Source organism: Polypterus senegalus, chromosome 13 (genome assembly GCF_016835505.1).
Source record: "Polypterus senegalus isolate Bchr_013 chromosome 13, ASM1683550v1, whole genome shotgun sequence".
Lineage (NCBI taxonomy): Eukaryota > Metazoa > Chordata > Cladistia > Polypteriformes > Polypteridae > Polypterus > Polypterus senegalus.
In genome coordinates this window covers 44,483,501-44,507,794 of record NC_053166.1, presented here as the reverse complement: position 1 = coordinate 44,507,794, position 24,294 = coordinate 44,483,501, and the positions used below count along the sequence as shown (strand labels likewise).

The window sequence follows — 24,294 nt, the reverse complement described above, 5'->3', positions numbered from 1 at the left end:
GATATGTATATATATATATATATGACAACAACACTCATCACTCACAACAGTGACAAAACAATTACATTGACAATCAGGTTACGTTATTTTAAAAATGTTTCCTTTTCTTTTCATTGCTTCTTTAACACACTACTTCTCCACTGCGAAGCGCGGGTATTTTGCTAGTTAATAATATATTGAACAGTTATTATAAAAGTAAAGTTGAATAAATCCGACTCTGCAACTTAATGAATAAAAAAATCAAGCATGTGTTCAGGTAAAGTACCATTTACGGTTAATGGATTTTGCCCTAAAGTTAATACAGATCTACAATTCTGGTGTAACAACCACATGCCAAATTTCATCCATCTGTTTAGTTGTGTTTTTGAGTTATCACGTTTATGCACACACATATGGAATTCCAAAAAACTGTATTTTCGGACTTGGAGGTCTAAAATGTCAAGATTCATCAAAATCTTGAGGACACATTTTTTCAAGATTACTATACTTTCTCTATACTTTGTGTGGAAAGTGGCAGGTGAATTGCTGTCAACAAAAAGCAGGCACCTGAGAAATAAACTGAAACATTACTCACTCGTGATTTTTCTGTCTATACAGTAAAGTTTTTGTTGACCAGCACATTCCAGTTTCAAGCGTCTGAAATACATTTTGATATTCAACAAGTGCAAAGAAAGGCGGCACGTAAATCGCTTTCTATTCCACATGCCTTACATGCGCAGTCGGCTTGCTCTGTCACCACAAATGCTGTGTGAAAACCCACCCTCTATCACTAGCGGCTGTTCAATGCATGAATATGTGCAGGCGGCTCGTGGTGGATGACGTCCAGTTTTAGTGTTAAAAGTTATAAGGGTTAAAAACTAACAGGAAGAATATTCATTCAAAAATGAAAACTGAAATTATTTTAGTAAATTACTATTTTATTTCAGTTACTCTTTCCAGCTACTTTAATAGTTTTGTTTAGTTTTAGTTTTTCATTTTGGTTTTGTTAATTATTTTATTTTAGTTTACGAAAAAAAATTTTTAATAATAGTTTCAATTTTCATTTTAGTTTTTGTTAACTATAATAACCTTGGGGCACACTATAAGCAGCTGTCTTTTAAAAGTGACACCTGATGTTAATATCATATAGGATGAAGGATTGTCTTTAGTTTTTATCAAAATTGTTTTTGGGGGCATCCATCCTTTATATGCATTGTTCTTTTCAATGAGCATTCATTGGTTGATAGCTCTCATGCACACAAGCCTGACCCAGTGACTAAAGAAAAAATAAAGCATATTAGATTTTATAGGTGTGAGTTGCTGTGTGTGTTACTTTATATGACTGGCTTCAAGAGATTGTTACCAACTGCAATTGACTTACTTAAATGATGTAAATGAAGGCTATGAAAATCCCCGGAAAAGTTGCTTTATGTGACATACCCTTTACTATGAATAAACCTGATTGGCCTGTCTAAAGTCATGTTCATGTCCCAAGCTTATAATAGGTGTTTCTATATCATATCTTGATTGGTTGCTTCCGATAATTTACTTATAGTAGTCATTAAGTGTACTGACTTATTGATTGTTGGATTAGCCTGATCACTTCACACATAATTAGCTATGTTAAGTATCATAGACTGGTGACCACCGTGTGTACTACCCAGGTGACCACCACTATGGATACACACAAGGCAAGAGATAAATATTTTAAAATGTATTCTATCACCTCTCATATTCTATTACATGTGGTAATAGAATGCATTTAAAATATTTACGTCTTCACAGGTAAAATAATAAATTTTAAAATATTTATCTCTTGCTTTGCTTTTCATGTACCCTCAGCATTTGTCCTTAGCTTTGTTTCAGTATACTTGTGTGTATTAACCTGTGTTGACTATTGCTTTCTCTATTAATTGTTTTCCCATTAAGCCTGCTTCTCAGAGTGTCATTTTGAGGCACATTGCTCACCTCCTATATGCTTTTTGACTGCCACCAAGGTTAGACAAACCCCCATTACCTACTTTGAAAATATCATTCGTATTTTCACATATACTTCTTGTTCTTAAAGGCAAGTCTTCATGCTTCTCCTATATCTTTCCTCTGTATCCTCAAGTGTGTAATCCTCCTTTGCATGTCATTTTCTGTTTCAATCAAGTTTGACTAAGCAACCACAGTGAAACTGACTAGTCTGGCTAAAGATAAACTGACCAATCAGATTGTTTGGAAGGGACTCTGCACACACACACGGGAATTAGCTTCTTTATATATAGATAGGACAAAGTTTGCAAGCATTCAGTCTTTAGGAATTTCTTCAGTGTAGAGAGATGTCAGAAAAATACTTGTTTTTAGTCATTCTGGGTAGGTTAATTATATCCAGTCCCTCTGATTTATTTGATTTCAGTCTTTCTAATTGTAGTGACCTCTCTTTAATTTCCATTTTGTTCATTGCTTAATTAATTGTCCCTGTAGTTACTGGTAGGTTATAGACTATTTCATATCAAAAAACATAACCTTTATAGACAGCATTTGCTATTTCCTTCTCTTCCCAATCCTTTTGTTCATTTCCTTAATTCTTGTTACTATCATTATTAAAGTATTCTGTTGTTTTTCTGTAATATTTCACTTTAATTACTTTTTAGGTTCCTTAATAGCCTTTTTAATTTCCAGTTGCTCACATGTACTGATAACCTCAGTAGTTTGTATCAGAATTTTTGTGTTTCAGAAAAACAAAAAAAAGTGACATATTACTTGGCCAATTAGCATTTTTTAGTGGTCCAGCATGCAATGTGGCAACTCTGATTTTGTGCTTTGATACTGGTATAGTTATTTATTATTTAAGTAAATTATTTAAGAATGTAACATACTACAGTTCTGTGGGTACAGACATTATTTTTGTATAGTTTTTAACTGATTATGTTGGTAATTACATTTTTTGTAGGACACAATGTTTTCTTAATTTACTATTAACATTGGAGTGAATACTTTAAAAGTTATTTGACTGTTTTGAGCTTACTTTATTAAGTTTGGTAAATTTACTATATTGGTTACATGCATTCTACAAAACATCGGGCAATATTACCTCATAAAGAAGGGATGTTGTCTAAGGGCTTTGGAAATGAGTGTCACTCCCACTTCAAACTTAAGGTAGGTCTTTAAAACCTACATCACCTCCTCCTTTACCCACAGAGCGTCAAATGATGTTGTAGGGTTCTGTGGCTACTTTGTTTGTCACTGGAGTTCTCTAGCCAAACTCTGTTGTACTAAAGACACATAGGAGGCATTAGTCACAATTATATTCAGATGTCATTTGCCGTAAACCTTTGCTTTGTAAAGTAAAATTGTATTTCTTAATTTGTTTTTTGTCTGACAGAGCAGCTTACAGTTAAATCCAATATTGCACTTGTTCAGACCTAGAAAATGTTTTCGTTTATGAAGCAGGGTCATTCAAAAGTAATACAAGATCTGGAAGATTTATTGTTTAAGACTCTATGGTAGAACTGCTGTAAACTGGTTAAATGTGTAGATTCTGTTTTGTGTATTGGTGCAGAGGACCTGCAGAAAGGTTTAGCTGACACCAGATTGACGGTCTGCAGTATTGTGATCATACGCAAAAATGACAAACTAATAGAACATGAATATAGTAAGTGAAATGTGAGAAATGATTTTTGGATAAAACTTACAGTGGTGTGAAAAACTATTTGCCCCCTTCCTGATTTCTTATTCTTTTGCATGTTTGTCACACAAAATGTTTCTGATCATCAAACATATTTAACCATTAGTCAAATATAATACAAGTAAACACAAAATGCAGTTTTTAAATGATGGTTTTTATTATTTAGGGAGAAAAAATCCAAACCTACATGGCCCTGTGTGAAAAGTAATTGCCCCTTGTTAAAAAATAACCTAACTGTGGTGTATCACACCTGAGTTCATTTTCCGTAGCCACCCCCAGGCCTGATTACTGCCACACCTGTTTCAATCAAGAAATCACTTAAATAGGAGCTGCCTGACACACAGAAGTAGACCAAAAGCACTTCAAAAGCTAGACATCATGCCAAGATCTAAAGAAATTCAGGAACAAATGAGAACAGAAGTAATTGAGATCTATCAATCTGGTAAAGGTTATAAAGCCATTTCTAAAGCTTTGGGACTCCAGCGAACCACAGTGAGAGCCATTATCCACAAATGGCAAAAACATGGAACAGTGGTGAACCTTCCCAGGAGTGGCCGGCCGACCAAAATTACCCCAAGAGCGCAGAGACGACTCATCCGAGAGGTCACAAAAGACCCCAGGACAACGTCTAAAGAACTGCAGGCCTCACTTGCCTCAATTAAGGTCAGTGTTCACAACTCCACCATAAGAAAGAGACTGGGCAAAACGGCCTGCATGGCAGATTTCCAAGGCGCAAACCACTGTTAAGCAAAAAGAACATTAGGGCTCGTCTCAATTTTGCTAAGAAACATCTCAATGATTGCCAAGACTTTTGGGAAAATACCTTGTGGACTGATGAGACAAAAGTTAAACTTTATGGAAGGCAAATGTCCGGTTACATCTGGCATAAAAGGAACACAGCATTTCAGAAAAGGAACATCATACCAACAGTAAAATATGGTGGTGGTAGTGTGATGGTCTGGGGTTGTTTTGCTGCTTCAGCAACTGGAAGGCTTGCTGTGATAGATGGAACCATGAATTCTACTGTCTACCAAAAAATCCAGAAGGAGAATGTCCGGCCATCTGTTCGTTAACTCAAGCTGAAGCGATCTTGGGTGCTGCAGCAGGACAATGACCCAAAACACACCAGCAAATCCACCTGTGAATGGCTGAAGAAAAACAAAATGAAGACTTTGGAGTGGCCTAGTCAAAGTCCTGACCTGAATCCAATTGAGATGCTATGGCATGACCTTAAAAAGGCAGTTCATGCTAGAAAACCCTCAAATAAAGCTGAATTACAACAATTCTGCAAAGATGAGTGGGCCAAAATTCCTCCAGAGCGCTGTAAAAGACTCATTGCAAGTTATCGCAAACGCTTGATTGCAGTTATTGCTGCTAAGGGTGGCCCAACCAGTTATTAGGTTCAGGGGGCAATTACTTTTCACACAGGGCCATGTAGGTTTGGATTTTTTCTCCCTAAATAATAAAAACCATCATTTAAAAAACTGCATTTTGTGTTTACTTGTGTTATATTTGACTAATGGTTAAATGTGTTTGATGATCAGAAACATTTTGTGTGACAAACATGCAAAAGAATAAGAAATCAGGAAGGGGGCAAATAGTTTTTCACACCACTGTATGAAAGATACTACAGTATACTTTTTGCTATACTCATAAAGGGGTATATTTGTAGAAAAACTGGTGAAGCATTTGACGAAAAACAGAGCTTTTACATTTTTAAGCATTTTTAGTATATTTGCTTTTGGAGATTGCTTTGTAGCCAGTGTCACAGGGAATATTCTCTTAGTGAATGATTGGATTCAACTGGATATTTAACAAGTGCAATTTATTAAGAAAACAATTTAAACACAACTTGTAAGCTGCTGAAAAGTTTATCAACAGTGAGATATTATAATCTTAGAATGATCTTTACAGTCCTCAAATTTCAGTAGTATTGAAAAGACTGCAAAAATATCTGTGAAATTATTTTCTCTTTAAGTAGAATGTGCTTTTTGACTAGGGTGCCTAATTGTTTGAATAAAACTGATGTTCAAATGTATGTGTCATATGTATCTAAAATCGATTAGTCTCACTGCAACTTTTTGATTATTTTTTACCTCTAGCTTTAGACTTTATTTGCAGTCTTTTTGTGTCACATGCTGCCATTCATCCAGTAGTTGGTGTCTGTGAAAGGGATAATTGAACTTGGAAAATTCAAATAAAGAACTGTTTCCCGCAGGGGCATATGCTGACCTCGCAGCATATTTAAATAAAAAATGAAGTCGTGTATAAACTATAAAGTAGTAACTTTAAAGAAGGATGTGTTTAGCTTGTTATGATGTTGGATTACACCTCCAAAGTGAAACTATAAAGAAAGTCTAGGGAACAGCTCAATGTTGTAGAAGGGTCTCTGTTGAACTTTTTGAGTTTTTTATTTTTTTTTTTTAAACAGTTAAAATCTTCCGTGCTTGGAAATATCTGCTTTATATTTTCTATTGAAAAGTCTACTACTTTGATCCCTCTGCCAACTTGCCATGTATACACAGGCAGCATAAATCTGTATAAGAAAAGCAGATTAAATTTATGAAAACGCTAATGTACTAAAATGCAGTATTACAGTAAACTGGAATCATAATCTAACATCTTCTAACTGTGTAACTTCAGTGTTCTCTTTATACATTTCAGAAAGTATCCCATAACCCTAAGATCAGACCAACAAAATATGTGAATACGAGTATGCAAGCACTGCACTATTCTAGCGTTTCATGGCACAAATGCTAGCCTGAAAGTAATTTTGCAATGCATAAATGTCTGCAAAGTTGCAGGTACACAGAAATTAATATCTGTGTTAAGAAAATCCATGCAAACTAGATTCCTTCTATCTTAACTGAGATCTTTAACCTTTCTTTGCCCCAGTCTGTTTCATTACCCCTCTCTGTAATTTTTCTTTAGGCAATTATTCCAGTACCTTGGAAAGATAGTGACCTACCTAAATTCCTGTCATTGAGTAGCACTTAAACAAGTTATAATGAGATTTTTTGGTCATGGTACCTATTATCTCCAGCCTCTGTCCCCAATGTAGGATCTCTCCAATTTATTTCCATAATAGTTGCATGGACAGTGCTGTATTCACTACCTTACATATTGCCATTTCTCACTTAGACATTTCATGTTTATTTTTCATAGACTGAAGCTAAGCATTACACATTATACAGGTCCTTTCAGGTTATTCTAAGTAGTCTATTGATCTGGGATTGGGTATTAGAGTCAGTAACCTGTATATGATCTCTGAAGATTGTAATTTTACTCTCTTCCCTGATAACCTTTGAATAGTTTAAAACATCTTTGAGTAATACTATGTACAACCAACAGTGACTTGTCTGCCTATAGGAATTACATGATGGAACTGGTATTATGATGCCATTTCTGTAACCTCACTCTTAATAGAAATAGTTAACAGTTTTACATTTCTGGACAACCTGATCCATGACAACATAACCTGGTCCAGTAAGGAAGGCTTATCAGTACCCCTTAATTACTTTGGCATTGTCTTGTCAACGCACATTCACAGCATTTTCTGTACACGAACTTTAGAAAGTTTTTATTTTCCAAGTTCTGGTGTGCAGTCATTCAACAGCTTAAGAGATCTTCACAGGTTTTTGAAGATAGCACATGCAATTGTTGGATTTTACTTTTTATCAGTTGAGTTCAGTTACAGAGATTGTTCCCTCAGGAAGGCAGCCAAGAACTGTAGTCACCTAGGTTATTAGGTTTTTTTTCTCCTCTTATACTCTCTTGTCCTCTTAAGGTCGTGCCACATTTGATGACCTCTATATTCTTAGCCAGTTAGTTAGCTGTGGACTCCCTTGACATACTTGGTGGCACAACTCTAGTACACGACTCACCTTGACAATATCAACAGATCTGATTTTTGTCTTTAGTCATAGTGATAGGCTCAGTGTGTATGTGAACTGATAAACCATGAACATTCAACCAGAAATGCAGTGCTTATACTGCAGTGATGAGGAAAAAGGACATGGATGGTTTGGACTTCTGTGAAATTTGTGTTTTGCATACAATGATAGAATGAAAAAATATAAAAAGGGACGATTATAGTATCGGCTTAGTTAGGCAGCATGCTGGCTGTGAGAAAAAGGGAGTGCTGGACTCTGCTGGAAAGTTGGTATGCAGTATTCTGATTTGACATTAACAGAAATATTCAGTCTTGTAAACTGGCATATATATATATATAAAAAAAAAAATAACATTGTATTTAAACCCTGTATGAATATTTGAGTGGTAACAGATATAGATGAGGCATAGTAGTACATGTCTATTTAATCTCTGTACATGTTATGCATTGTACTAATAATCTGAAGGTAGAAAAATAATTACAAAATGTATTAAAAAGTGTATTCCTGTTATTTATTGTTTGTTTATTAGGCACATGTATGTTTTTGAAGAAAAAAATGATCTTGCAGACTAGAGTGAAGTATTAGTTGTTATTACATAGATTACAAAATTGTTTCAGTTAAAAATACGTTTACATGAGTGAGGAAAGCAAATACTGTACTATTTAAAAAATTACTTAACATTTGCAGACATTAATTAATTTCAGAACAGTAGGTAGTAAGGGCACAAGGGAGGTGATAGTCCTCTTCTCACACCCACACAGGTACTCGCAGATTTGGTATGAAAACAAATGCAGACATGAGGAGTATTGGCAAACTTCATGCATACAAATCCTCTGCCTCCAAGGCTGAAGCCCTCTGCTTTGCTGTGTCAACCTATTTCAAATTATTGTTTTTGAAATATAGACTAAAACACTTTAATCTATTTCTAATGAGCCTGATTTTTTTTCTTTGTTCTGTTCTTTACAGATGTGAAGCTGATCCTTCAGCTTTAGCTAATTATGTTGTCGCTTTGGTGAAGAAGGACAAGCCTGAAAAGGATCTCAAGGCACTCTGTGCTGATCAGTTGGATGTCTTTCTACAGAAAGGTGACTAAACTGTTTTAAATTCTATTTCATAGTAACTTTTATTTTTGATTTAGAATGTTTTTAAATTTGAGGGTCAGCAGTTCTAATCATTGCAAAAGCGCTATACTATAAACACTATACTATATTAAAAAAAAAAAAAAAGGTAGTGATATTTGGAAAAACAATGCCATCTAATGACAGAATTAGGAAAAATTAGTATCCTGGATGCCCAAACTACCAGTTTATTTCCGGACAACCAAAATACAGACTCTTAAAGCCCAGCAGACTACCATAAGTTTCATATCTTTGGTCCTTGCAATATTTTCCTAATCAAAGAAAAATTGATAAAACCAAAAACTCAGTTCGTCCACTATTATCTTGACTTGTGAGTCATTTTTAAGGACAGCTGCTTATGGCATGCCAGACTGTTTTGTTTACTTGCAGTATGAAGGCTGTGTGGAGACTACAATGCAAAACACGCGTACTGTCAGTGACCAAAATGCATTTATACTGGTGGCATCCTATTTTATCGATGCATTGTCATTCTCCTACAGTGTTTGGTCAATGTTGCATAGCTAACAACTTCACAGCACAGTTTGAGACTCTTTTGATGTAAGAAGTGTTGTGTCAGTTATACCCATTAACCAAAGGAAGGTGAGTACGATATTCTCATAAATGTGACCTACAGCACATGATGAACAGATGAACTACAAATATTTATGTATGCCTTCCATGCGCTTTGGTGAACTATTGTTTCAAATTCAGTCTGTCGTTCATCATTCTGGCATCCACATAACCAGGCTCTCCTCAAAACTTACCACACTGCACAGCACAGGGCAAAAGCCCAGTACGTGTCATGCTTTTGATGCCATTTTTGCTGTTCAGCCCTCACAACCAGTACGGGAGCATTAACAATTTGTTCACATCAAGATAAGCAATTATGTCTTTTTAAATAGCAAAGTACTTAGATTTTCCAAGAGACAAGATAACTTAAACCCTTCTTTTTATTTAATTTTGATTTAGTTTTGCCAATTACTATAATGTATCTTGTGATACTGCTCAGTGTATAAAGCAACATATAGTTATGAATTATGCATTAATTCTAGTTGTAACACCAAAACTTTACTGCGAATAACTGCACTATTTAGTTGCATTTATGGCGTTTGACTTAAAGTATTCTTTATGAAGAAGAGATGCATATAACATGACTGGATTTTTGACTTCTTTTCCAATGTTGTCAACTGGCCATAGTGTAGCATTTAATTAATGGACTAATATTGCTGGGCTTCCATTTATTTTAATTAGTTTCAAACCACTTTTTTCCTCCCTGTTTAAATGAATCTTTGTTTTTATGTGTACTTCCGATGTATTTTGTAAGGTTTGTATTTGTATTTACCTACACACCACACTGTGTGCCTGAATTCGGTTAAGATCGCTACAGTATTCCCTCCTCGATCGCAGGGGTTGCGTTCCAGAATCCCCTGCGATAGGTGAAATTCCGCGAAGTAAAAACCTTATGTTTATATAGTTATTTTTATATATTTTAAGCCCTTATAAACTCTCCCACACTCTAACATGCACATTTATAGAGCATAAACCCTTTGTATTCTGTTAGATATTAGGTAAGTTTCGTTGAAATTATGTATGTAAACACACTGTTTATATACTACGCACAAACATACGTATTGTATATCATTGAGGAGTTTTATTTAATACGTAATACAGTTTTAAACACATTGTAATTGATTAAGTAATATAAAAATAAATGAAAAATCTACAACATGTAAATATAAATAAAACCTAAATGTTATTTTAAAGATATCGAGCGTCTCCGATATCCGACATGTTGCAGCCATTACGATACAGGCCACCAGCAATAAATACGTACAATGCAAGAAAAATTGTATTAAATATGTATACAGTTACACTAAACGTACTTACATGTACTAAGTACGTAGAAAATTAGTTATGGGTACTCACCATTAATGATACGACGACTTGTGTGATAACTATGAGATAAATGTTACTGCACAACAAAGGAGAGCGTTATAGCTCTTCTAAAGGAGCCTCTTCAGGCGGCTGTGTAGCACTGCCGTCGTCGTCTGGAGTTTCTTCTTCCACTGAAGGCATACTAGGCAGTGTTTTGCGGGTAAGGAACATCGTGATGGTCAGTTGCTGGTGCTGCTTTTTCATTTGTGTAAGGAGGTTTTTATACACTTCCGTGGCGTCATCAAGAGCATTTCTAAATTGCAAAGCATGAATCATTTTCGGGTCCCATTCTTCAACCGATGTCTGGAGATCTTTTGCTATTCGTAGAATGGTCGCAAGACGCTCAAGAGTTAGGCGGGCGTCGTCTTCCTGTGCTGGGTCCTCTTGTTCCTTATCTTCCTTGCTCACTGACTTGGTCTTCTTGGCCAAATCTTCATTGCTCAGCGGCTCAGAGTGGACATCAAGCATCTCACTAACGTCCTCAAAAGTCATGTCATTGAATCCTTCTCCTCCTAGAAGTTTTGCCAACCTGACTGCCTTGTTAACCGCTGAGTGATCAATTTCTTCTGCAGAAAAGCCCTTATAGTTGTGTACGACTTCTGGCCACAATTTCTTCCAGCAGGCATTAACCATCTCTTTCTTCATATCGTTAACTCTTTACACCGCAAAACACTTTGATGCTGAATGAGAGAGATGAGATGCTGGCTAACGGAAAGTGGAATCGAATGCTGCTGTCCGTCACTGAGCCAATCCGTACCCACGAACTTAACCGCGTGCTCTGATTGGGTAGCTTCTCAGCCATCCGCCAATAGCGTGCCTTGTATGAAATCAACTGGGCAAACCAACTGAGGAAGCATGTACCATAAATTAAAAGACCCATTGTCCACAGAAATCCACGAACCAGTGGAAAATACGTAATATATATTTAGATATGCTTACATATAAAATCCGCGATAGAGTGAAGCTCCGAAAATCGAAGTGTGATATAGCGAGGGATTACTGTAATTAATAATTTGAGGTGTCTGTTGCCTGTGTTGTAGGTGTTTTTGTTCTGTATTTCTTAAAAACAGTTCACTTTGAATTAGGGGTGGGCGGTATGACCAAAATTCTATATCACGGTATTTTTCTAAATTATACCAGTTTCAGAGTATTCAACAGTATTTTTTTCCCCATGCATGAATGGATGTTAACCACATTTTCCACTGCAATTACTTCAGTAGACTGGCTAAGAATAACCTATTCCACTGTAATGAGCATTGTACATTGTAATAAAAAAACATTTTAATGTGCACACAAGTATTAATACAGGTTTGCATGGCCCCATAAAGTGATAGTTTTCAAGGGGATGGCACTAATGAAGAGAAGGAATCGCATTGCATGACAGATGCAGTCAAAATATAGAACCTTTTTATTGAAAAAATTTTGCAAAAACTTAAACTATAATTTTGACAACATATTGTCAACCATCCAAAGAGGCATTTAGACTTAGTAAAATATTCAGAGGTCCTTGTCAAAAGTTGTACTGCACTGAACATGTCTTAGAAAAGGAATAAATAGTAAATATTTTTTGTAAGCCAACTACACTTTCTGTTAATGTTAACAATCTCTGTCCACTGACATGTTAAAGTGACATTTTTCAACAACTTTACCATCATTAAACTGCATAATATTTAAACAAATAAATATTAACAATAAAAAAAATAATAGTGCAACTTCCAGTAATAATACTATTACTTCAAAACTTCAAGCCCAGGTACCTTACACAGTATTCACCAAAATAAAATAAAATAAAACAAGTGCAACTTGGTGATGACATTTTTACCAACTGAACCGTCATTAAGGCGGATTGCATTAGTATGGACCTTGCTTCAAGCTAAGCTACATACATAAATAATAAAACCTCAACTTGCATTTATAATGTTATTTGTGGCATAGTGGGTCTGCGGCTTAAAAAAAAAAAAAAAAGGTCTGTTTTTAAAACCAGTTCGCCATGTCCGTCTCCGTGGGCGCGATTGTACGACTGCTGGGAGTTGATGAGGTGATTGGGGTGAGTCGCACCCGATCGTTCTCTATTTATTCATCGGCTTACTGCGGCATGTGAATAAGGCACTATTTATGAGCTGGCAGGATAGGGGAAAGCAAAAAAGAAAAGATAGAACACAAGAAGGTTAAAGAAGGGAAAAGGCAGTCATGGGAGGTGATCCAGACACCAGGAAGGTGAAGGCAGCACAAGCTGGGGCTCCATGAGAGAGCTCAGGCTTAGGCGATCTACGGGCTGGTTCATCCCACTAACTAAACGTGTAGAGTGGGGCGAACGAAATTTAAGACTACCCAATGGATCCGAGGAGTGTCTGAGTGAGCGCGAAGGAAGACGGGAGGTGTGCCAATCTCGGACGGTCTGACTGTGCAGTGTGGCGGCAGCCAACACAGGAGTTGGCAGAAAGCAGTTTGTGCTGCAAAGGCTCCGCCAGCAACGCCTGTAAAGGGTGAGCACTTGGAGACAGAAGGTGGTGTTCTGCGATCGGAGAAACTGCATTTTAACCTCTATTTTAACGGATTTATTTATTATGGATTTTATCCCCACGTTTCATTGGTTTTATGGATTTGCTATTTATTTGGGTACTGTATTTTTCTGAACACTGCACAATGGACTCTTTCAGTTTTACTTTTGACTGTTTTTAACAAAAGCATTTGAGCACTTTCCACCACCCCCTGACTTCAATGAGATTTCTCAGCTCATTATGGTCATAACTATCAACGGTGTTGGTTCAACAGATTCCCATGTGGGAAGAGGGAGTCTGTAGGGAACCGGAATCGTCACACTATTACACAGTAACCAGGTACATTACACAGTATTGAAAAAAAATAAAACAAGTACAACTTGGTACAGTATTATCCAGTACTCCAGTACTATAGAAACAGTATTCACACATTGGAACATAATGGTCCGTATCTGAACTTTTAAAACCAAAGTATCTTCAGACAACACACGGCATCTTTTTTCATTAAAAAGTTCTTCTGTGTCATCATGTTCAACTTTATTGTCTGCTACAGCTTCCGTTTAGGAATGTTCTCTCTCCATTTTCAGTGCTCAGTACCTCCACTAACGCATGTACTCTGCTGTATTCCTGTTTTGTGGTGCAGCAGTGAAAATGGGTCCCCCCTTAAACAGTTTCCTGCTGCGCCACGTTCCGAACTTTGTTTAGGCTATTTAAACCGGTGTTCCGGTATAAGACAAATCCATATCATAACAAAAATAAAAAAAGGTTTTTTGGTATGAACCGGTATACCGCCCAGCACTACTTTGAATTTACTTTTTTATTAAGAAACGTGCAACAAAATATATAATATTTACAAATATGTTATGGTTAAAAGACCTACAGCTTCACTACAAAATATAATATTGTAGTATGAACATGAAGTGAGAAACATTGTTTGATATATAGTGTGTTGTTAAAGTTCAGATTCTGAAACTCCCAGGTCATACATATTCTACAATGCGTAACTCCTCAGGTGAACAATGTCAGGTTTAGCTGAAAATAAAATATTTGAAAAAAAGCCCATGAATTATGATTACACAGCTTAATTCTAGTGTGATCCTTTAGAAAGGAAAGTGAATAATGTGACCAGTCTAGCACTTGATAATTGCAGTCATAATTTCTGCTTGAAACAAATGAGCAAACATTTTAAGGGTCTCCTACAAAAAATATATACTGGTGTATACATATTTCCCAGTTGTATTGCTGTGGGTACCACAAAGCATCCAAGTTTGCAGATTCTCACTGTGGTCAACTGCCGGTAGTCAGCCACAAACCTGAAATGCCTGGCTAAGACGCAGTCTCTTTACAGTGTAATAGGAGAAGTGCTGATCTTACAGCCACACAGATACCACTTCTGAACACTGCAAGAGGAGTAGCTTCTGGTGATGCCAGCTGAACTGTTTTTCTCTCAAATCCCACCTATTCAGTGTATCTCCACCACTATACCAGAATTTCTAAGGTAGCATATTTTAGAAAGCACAGACTACGGATAAGTAAAGTTTACCCCCCTGGGCAAGATATTTTAATTTCAGATGGATTCAGTCAAAATAAAACGTGTGAAGATAATTATATCCAAGTTAAATTAGGTGAAAGCCAAAACTTAAACTGACAGTAAATATCCAGGGCTACTTAATGATTAAACAGTCAATCTTACATGACACACCTAAGTAACAAGAAACACCTGGGATCTTGTCATGTTCCAGTACTTTTTCTCAGTTGGGTGGTTTTATGTTTAACATATCTACAGTTGTGCTTGAAAGTTTGTGAACCCTTTAGAACTTTCTATATTTCTGCATAAATATGACCTAAAACATCATCAGATTTTCACTCAAGTCCTAAAAGTAGATGAAAGAGAAACCAGTTAAACAAATGAGACAAAAATATTATACTTGGTCATTTATTTATTGAGGAAAATGATCGAATATTACATATTTGTGAGTGGCAAAAGCATGTGAACCTTTGCTTTCAGTATCTGGTGTGACCCACCTTTGCAGCAATAACTGCAACTAAATGTTTCCAATGACTTTTGATCATTCCTGCACACTGGCTTGGAGGAATTTTAGCCCATTCCTCCATACAGAACAGCTTCGACTCTGGGATGTTGGTGGGTTTCCTCACGTTAACTGCTCGCTTCAGGTCCTTCCACAACATTTTGATTGGATTAAGGTCCGGACTTTGACTTGGCCATTCCAAAACATTTAACTTTATTATTCTTTAACCATGCTTTGGTAGAACGACTTGTGTGCTTAGGGTCGTTGCCTTGCTGCATGACCTACCTTCTCTTGAGATTCAGTTCATGGACAGATGTCCTGACATTTTCCTTTAGAATTCTGATATAATTCGGAATTAATTGTTCCATCAATGAAGGCAAGCCATCCTGGCCCAGATGCAGCAAAACAGGCCCAAACCATGATACTACCACCACCATGTTTCACAGATGGGATAAGGTTCTTGTGCTGGAATGCAGTGTTTTCCTTTCTCCAAACATAACGCTTTTCATTTAAACCAAAAAGTTCTATTTTGGTCACATCCGTCCACAAAACATTCTTCTAATAGCCTTCTGGTTTGTCCACGTGATCTTTAGCAAACTGCAGATGAGCAGCAATGTTTTTTTTGGAGAGCAGTGGCTTTCTCCTTGCAACCCTGGCATGCACACTATTGTTGTTCAGTGTTCTCCTAATGGTGGACACATGAACATTAGCCAGTGTGAGAGAGGCCTTCAGTTGCTTAGAAGTTACCCTCGTCCTTTGTGACTTTGCCGACTATTACATGCCTTGCTCTTGGAGTGATCTTTGTTGGTCAACCACTCCTGGGGAGGGTAACAATGGTCTTGAATTTCTTCCATTTTTACACAATCTGTCTGTCTGTGGATTGGTGGATTCCAAAATCTTTAGAGATGGTTTTGTAACCTTTTCCAGCCTGATGAGCATCAATAACTCTTTTTCTGAGGTCCTCAGAAATCTTATTTGTTCGTGCCATGATACACTTCCACAAACATGTGTTGTGAAGAGCAGACTTTGATAGATCCCTGTTCTTTAAATAACACAGGATGCCCACTCACACCTGATTGTCATCCCATTGATTGAAAACGCCTGACTCTAATTTCACCTTCAAACTAACTGCTAATCTTAGAGGCTCACATACTTTTGCCACTCACAAATATGTAATATTCGATCATTTTCCTTAATAAATAAATGACCAAGTATAATATTTTTGTCTCATTTATTTAACTGGTTTCTCTTTATCTACTTTTAGGACTTGAGTGAAAATCTGATGATGTTTTAGGTCATATTTATGCAGAAATATAGAAAATTCTAAAGGGTTCACAACTTTCAAGCACCACTGCAGATGTAAATATCAACGAAGGTCTTATCTTAATCTTTTGATTTCACATACAAATGTCTTCAGTGCACAGCAAAAACAAATTAATTTGCCTTGCTGTTTCAATACTTTCAGAGGGGACAATAGCTGTTAAATCAGTCAATTTTGTCAGTGGCTTGGATATGTACATTTTAATGCATAATTATTTTTAGACATCTTCATAATTGACTGTTCTTGCTGGACAACCTATGGTAATTGTAAATTCAATCAAAAACCATACCTGCTGATCTATTTCACAACAACATGGAATTTAATTATCCAGCACCTCTGTAACAGAAATATTGTTTTAAATGCTTATGTTGCTTTATTGATGTTCAGCAACTACATTTAATGATTCATGTTGGTTTTTATTTTTTGTTTAATCTGTAAATAATATACTGAAGACAGAGTTTTCGTCGGGTTTGAAAACACGGCCATAGCTATAGAATGTGCAGACTTCTGAAGGGGAAGAAAACATCACCATACAATGTTAGGTGGCTTGATAACTTTGGCAAAAGGAGATGACTTAATAGTTTTCTGTAGTAAACATTGCCCCAGTTTTCAAAATCACATTTAGCAGTACTGCTGCAAGAACCCAACATCATGGATTTGAATCCCACTTGTGGTCTCCCTCTTTTGTCTTTGTTTTTTCTTCTTGCTACTCCCATTTTATCTCAAGTAAAATGAATATGTGGTGATAAGAGTTGTAACTGTTCACTTACCAACAAGTACTGCTATGTTCACTTTATCACAGCATGAACCTTAACGACTTTACTACCAAGTACCTCTGTTACTACTTGAAAAGTGCTTCACTTTAGATCTAGATTATATAGGTTTATTGTGTCATTATCACTTGTACTGAATACAGTGAAACTATTACTTACATTTGCTAATCAGCATGCTGGTGTTTTATTATCAAGTGTCAAAATAGGAGCATATAGAAGAATTTTAGAGTGAATTTATTGGGTTAAAGAAGGCAAGCACATTAAATTAATACATAATTTAAACTTAACTATAATATACATTCCATCACATACAGCATAATATTCTGAGTGTGTTTTTGTCATATATATGGCAAAGCTGCTACTTTTGGTTTTAAGGTTATATTTACTTATTTTCATATGCTTTCTTTCCAGAAACAACTGGATTTGTGGACAAGCTTTTTGAATGTTTAACCACAAAACATTATTTAGGAAATCAAGATCAGTATGTAAAAGAAACGGCAAAGGAAGAAGTAAAAGCAGTGGATGTGAAAATGGAACATAATCGAGATGAGGTGAGAGGCTGAATTTTTTCCCCTCCTCATTGTAATGTTTTTATTAAGAAAAAAGCAACTCTTAGCATTCACAGTTCCCACTCCTTCCATTGTAACTATCTCAGGAATGAAAATGGAATCTTCTTTCATCCAAATTCCTACACCAGGGGTCTTCAGCTACTTTCTTTTGATGGCCAGATTACCAAATGTTTAATGTTGGGGGGCTAAGTATAATTCCTGTGAATGAAGTGAACAATACTAAATATAACACTGTATCACTTTGTGTTTATTGACATTAATATTGGATATTTATTCTTATTATTATTTTAAATTGATTTGAATTACACAACCACAAACGTCTCAGAAATGTACCCTGGAATGTCAAAAATTGTACACATCCCATAGATGGAAGTGCATGTTTCAATTCAGATGATTCTTGCAAATTTATCAGTTCTAGTTGCAGGAAAAGTGATATAAGCACTTGTTTGGCTTTTGATACAAACTCTTCTTCCACATCAATCATAAACAAATTCTTCAAATTATGTGTTTTAGTATTTTTTTGAAATTGAAGGTTTTTTCCCACAATAATAGTTTACATCATCACCATGGAAAAGTATGCTCTTAAATGAAGCATATTTGTTACTAGTTAAATAATTACTGTGCCTGTTCTATATGTTTAAAATGTGGTTTTGGACCTCTTGTCTAAAAGTGTGGATAAAATGCCTTGAAACTTACTAAATACTGATTTTGGAATTGCAAAGTCTTCAGTTTCAGATGACATTCTTTCTGTGTTTCTGTGACATGTTTCTGATATAATAGAGAATTAGAAGTAATAAATTTTATAACAGTTCTGGCACTATTCTGAGATAGGGGTACATTCTTGTTGACTTGTATGTTCTCAGCAACCATTGTGGTATAAGAAAGGGGTTTTAAAGTAAATAAGGAAGTATAAATAGCATGAGACAATGCAATTGTCAAAATATTTTTATTAGCAAAATTAATATATAGATGAACAGCTCTTTTTGTAGGGTGGCACAGTAATGCAGTTATTTGTGGTGCTGCCTTATGGATCTTACATCCTGGAGTTGAATATCCTGCCCTTAACTATCAGACCTAATATTAAAATAAAATGACTTATGAAGATTACCTGCTTTCCTTAATGCGCTACATTCTTAAAGATGCACTCCTAAACAGTCTATCATTATAACAGTATTGCTTTAAAAGCACACTTTAAAAGTGTTAGATTTTCTTTATCTTTTTAGTAATCAATAAACTTTGTATTAATTTTTTATATATATATATATATATATATTATATATATATATATATATATATATATATATATATATATATATATTTATTTTGGGATTCTTAATTTTATTCAGTTTACTCCACTTATTCAAAATAATATACTGTAATATAACTGTCACCAATTTCCATTTAATAATTTTATTCTGGAGCCGAGGTGTGTTATAAGATTATTAAATTATATATTTATTTATTTACAGCCTGTTTCTAATTTTGAAGAGGAGCGTGACACAAGAAGGAAAAAAAGTCCTTTGAGAAACCGCCCTGACTTTAATGAACTACGGTAAGTATAATCCAAAAGTATTAACTCTACTTAAATTTTCCTAAAACCTACGCTTCATGAGATCACTGTATTGCAGTCCAGTACAAGAAAGCATTATAATTTTGATGGTTTTAAGTGCAAATGAGCTCATGCTTGATTTTATAGTGTCCACAGCCACAGGAAATTTGAAGGATGGGAGTTACTTTTGGTTGTATATTGTAGGTTTTATTGACAGTTAATTATTATTTTGTAAATTTAGCACTACTGCTGTGTATTGATAAATGCTAGTGCCATACAGCTTTAGGGGCTTGGCTTCCATAATTGACGTAATTGTTCTATGTGCTGAAGATTACTTAATCATCTTTGTAGACAAGGGTTTCATATCACATTCTAAATTTGTCCATGTCCACTATTTATTTCCCATACATACATTTATGTGATTAGAAATTACAACATTAACTTCTTTAGTGTAAAATACAGGTATGAGGAAAACATTTGTGAGTCCTTTGGAATGTTCTGGATTCCTGTATAAATGTCTTATGATATGACATCCAAGTCAATTTGGGTCAAGACACTCTGAAGCAGTATTGGGTGCAAGGCAGAAACTATTTTTGAATGGGATGACAGTCAATTACAGAGGTCACTCATCCATAAACTTCAAAAGTAGATATATTTTTGTGTATTTTCAGTTGCCAAATAAACTAAAATTTTAACTGTCTTGGAAGGAAAACTGGAGTACTAGGAACAGACCCTTTAGACAACCAAAGATAATCTTTTAAACTTGAAAGTGATTGCTTTAATGTTAGCAAATTAATTTATGAAGGTTTAAATTCATTCTTGATTTTCAAAAGTAGTTTACATTCCCAGAAAAGATGTTTACAGAACATTTTGCTTGTCAGTTAAAATGTTGTATGGTCCTTTGTTTAGCAATCGTGAAGATAAAAGAAGAGATGAACGGAAACGCAGAGAAGGTGACAGGCCACATAAGAATGCCGACATTTACAGAGAGAGGTATGATCGACGCAGAGGTTCCAGCAGGAGTAGAAGTCGGAGCCGCAGTGGCAGCCGAGGGAAGACACTGGACAAAGATCATAACCGCATCAAAGGTAACCTTATACTTTATCTCGATTTTATTAAGTTACCTTCCAGTGATTGTAAATAGTGTGATAATTATTTCTTTTGTGTTCTTATGTTAAGTTTATTTAAACAAAAATTAAATACTTGTTTACTATTGCTTAGATTTCTGTTGTCAAAGGAATAAACCAGTGAGGAGGAAAGCAATTGTTTTTTTGCTATTCAAGTAGTGATGTAGCAGTTAATGAGAAGGAATTTCACCACATCATTTAAAAGGAATGGCTATATGATCATCGTACATAATTTATCTTAATATGTGCATGTAATAAATGTATTCATTCACTTTTTGTTTTTTATATGTATCTAACACTTACTTATAATTTGATTCTGACAGTATTTATTATTAGTGTTTCACTAAGCAATGACCGTATTCATAAATTATTTCCATCAGCTTTGTAAAGGTACTTTTGTAACTAGAATTAACTCGCATAGATCCACAAGTTACTTTGTCAGGTGTGGAACAATTTGAGCAGAATGGTAACACTTAATTTAAAAAAAAATAGTCTGCCATCACATTTATTTCAGATTATCTGTTTAAAAAAACATTTGTTTACGTTTCAGATAATTTTGCATAAGTAACCAGAGTGCCACATTTTTTTTTTATATTTTTCTTTTGCTAATTCATTTTTAGGAGCCTATGCAAAGTGCATGTTTATGTATCCCTGTGCTTCCACTAAATTATTTGATATACAGCAATATATAGTTAGACCAGTCTGCCACATCATTCCATTTCAAAGCAACATAATGACCTGAGCCCCATTATTTCTGGCCATAATATATGTTTTGAAATGTTCTCTTAGAGATGACTGTAATGCAGATAATGTTTCCTTATTGGGGAGTTTTTTTTTTTTTGTTTAGGTTCCTGCATCTGCTTTCCATGGTATGGTTTATTTGAAGGCATTTAATGTTCATAGCTCTAAATCTTATGTATGAAGCAATGAAGTTTTATTTATAGCAGTCACAATGTAATAGGGATCTTAATAGATTAAACTTTTGAGAGGCTAGAGAGTAGAGAGACAGTACAGATTAGAGCTGAGCAGGCTACTGTGTGTATGGGGTGGAGCTTCAGACTGCATTTTAGCAATAGTAGGAACCCTGACTGTGTGCAGCAGAACAACAACTGAAAAGTTGGGAGATGTATGTATAGCTCCTCATTCGCCTGTTACTTCACACATGTACACCCTTTTTCCAGCATTTAAAATATGCATCTTTTTTTTTTTTTTTTTATACACAAAATTGTAATGGGTTATCTCACCTGTTGCACTTTACACCTACACTGACTGCAAATATTTTTCCATCTTAAAGCTCACCCTGTTTCACTGGGAAATGTTAATGTAGTTTTATCTCAAGAGAACATTTTTAGGCAGCTTGCCCCCCAAGCCATTTTCCATTTTTTTTTCAATCCTTACCCATCTGTACAGTACACTAAAGCACAAGGCTTGCATTACTTTAGTAAGATTTAAATCACAATATTTTGTTTAAATCTCAATTTTACTGACATTTTAGTATTGAAATTATTAAATAAAAAATTAAATAACACATAACAGTTTTTATTGGGTGGAATTATATTGTGAATATTGGCCGTTCTGGAACAGTTCTGAAAACTCTCTTGTCTGTGAACAGTTTGTCACTGTGTTTGCAATTTGCAAGATAAACTGCAAGAAGATACCAAATATAAAAATAATCCAGAAACACTGCTGCCTTATCTGAGCTTGAGCTCATTTAAGATGGACTGAAGAAGCAAAGTGTAAAACCATCCTGTAGTCTGATGAATCAAATTTGAAATTCTTTTTAGAAACCAAGAACACCACATCCTCATGACTAAAGAGAGAGGGACAAACTGGCTTATTATCAATGCACAGTTAAAAAGTCAGCATCTATAATGGTACAAAAACGCATTAATACGAACCTGGGAAGGCACCATTAATGCTGAACGATCTGTGCAGGTTTTGGAACAACATATACTTTTTTCCTTTCTTTTTTTTTCTCTTTTTTTTTTTCTTCTTTTGTTGCAGGGAAGGTACGGCTTATTTCAGCAAGACAATGCCAAACCACATTCTGCATGTATTACGATAGAATGGCTCTGCATTAAAAGAGTCAGGATGCTAAGCGCTAGCCTGCCAGCATTCCAGATCTGTCACTCATTGAAAACATTTGCTGCAGTATGAGGCAAAAAATATAACAAAGGGAACCCTGAACTATTGAACAGTTGAAGTCATATATCAGTCAAGAATGGGACAACATTTCACAACTACAAAAATTTATCCTTTTTTTTTTTTTTTTGCAACTTCCTCATGATGGGTATAGCAGTTATTAGTATTAGAATTCATCTTCTGAAAGGTGAGCGTTGTCATGGCAGTGAAAAAACAGCTCTGTCAGAAAGAATCTCGCTGGTGCCATGAAATAGATTCAGTAGATCACTGCTGACTTATCACCTGGGGGCTATTTGCTGCAGATGATAAAATACAAAATGCTCAAATAAGTAAACCTTGTTTTAAATACTAGTATGTCTCATCATCAATCAGTCAGTGGCACTACAATGAAAACATTTTGCTTTAGTTATATTGTCCATGATGTCACAGTGACATTTAGAACCCATTTTTGTATCTGGCGCAGGTATGGGCTTGCTGCTGCAGCAAAACAAAAAAAGAATAAAAAGAAAATTGGAAATAATTACAATGAAGACTAAAAAATACTAACTTAAAATATACAGCCATCTACAATTATTTGTTCAGTGTAATGCAAATAAAATAGTTTCACCCATCACTAATCGATTTGTCTGGTTTCTTTCAAATGAAATCTAACTTTTTTCTTTATACCAGCCCAAGCATGCTGCTTTTTTATGTATTTCAATGTAAAATATCATTGAGCCTTAGACACACTGACCTGAAAAGAGGGCCTCTCACAGTCCTGTGAAAACTTGATCGTATGTGTTTTAAATGGGTATTGAAAATAACTAAAGTACCTAGTGTGTGCAGCTCATTTTCTTTTAAAATACATAAAAATTACAACTTTATCTCTGTGGTTTAATTTCTCCAGCTTCATTACCTTGGGTTAGGACAAATCTTTAAATCGCACACTGCCTCCAATATATTTTCTCAAAAATGTACACCATATGTGCAAGGCAGTAGCTTTAACCACATCTACAGAACTGAACCTGCACCTGCACTCATAGAAAATTGTAGTGTGAAATAGTGAGTGAATTTACATACACATACAATACAGCAGGTTTAAGATGAATAAACCAGTTAAGACAGAAACCTTGTTTCTTAAAAATCTGAAATTACATGGGCAAGTAATCTTCAGGAGTTCTCTTTTGTAATAACACTCCAATGTTGTTAAAAATCATCATTGGCCACCGTGAATCCGAATATAAGCATGAAGCCTGTGGGAATTATCTTGTGTTTTATATATATTTTTAGCATCAATTTGATGCTTTTATAGGTTTCTGTTACCAGATTGCACACATCACAGTCTTTTCTGCTTTGCTGTAAGATTGAACCCTGCAAAACACATGGTACTTGTGCTTCTTGCCTTATACCCATTGTCGCTGGAGAAATAATAACACAGTTGTTTTGACTTCAATAAAAGCAACATTGCATTAGGTTACTTGTTGCATTATGTAGTCCAATTACTTTTTAAAGTATGTTGCTTTTAATGTGTTACCCTACTGCTCCTGAAATTGTGTTCCTGAGTTTAGCATTGTAGAAATACATGTGTGTACTGACAGTGTGGACTATGGCTGGAGTCGGTGCTTCATGAGCTACCACACACAAACGTATCCGGGACCTGGGCTACAACTGTTGCATTCCTTGTGTCAAGTCACTCCTAAACCAG

At 35.4% G+C, this 24,294-nt stretch overlaps 1 protein-coding gene across 2 annotated transcripts in view; it reads left to right on the top strand.

The window, feature by feature from the left end:
* rbm27 (RNA binding motif protein 27) overlaps window positions 1-24,294 on the top strand; it is a 91,800-nt gene that overhangs the window by 15,154 nt on the left and 52,352 nt on the right. For both annotated transcript variants that reach the window (XM_039774778.1, XM_039774777.1), the window contains exons 2-5: window positions 8,512-8,630; window positions 17,635-17,774; window positions 19,262-19,344; window positions 20,251-20,429. In XM_039774778.1, coding sequence (XP_039630712.1) covers window positions 8,512-8,630; window positions 17,635-17,774; window positions 19,262-19,344; window positions 20,251-20,429 — 521 coding nt within the window. The remainder of the gene's footprint in view (window positions 1-8,511; window positions 8,631-17,634; window positions 17,775-19,261; window positions 19,345-20,250; window positions 20,430-24,294) is intronic.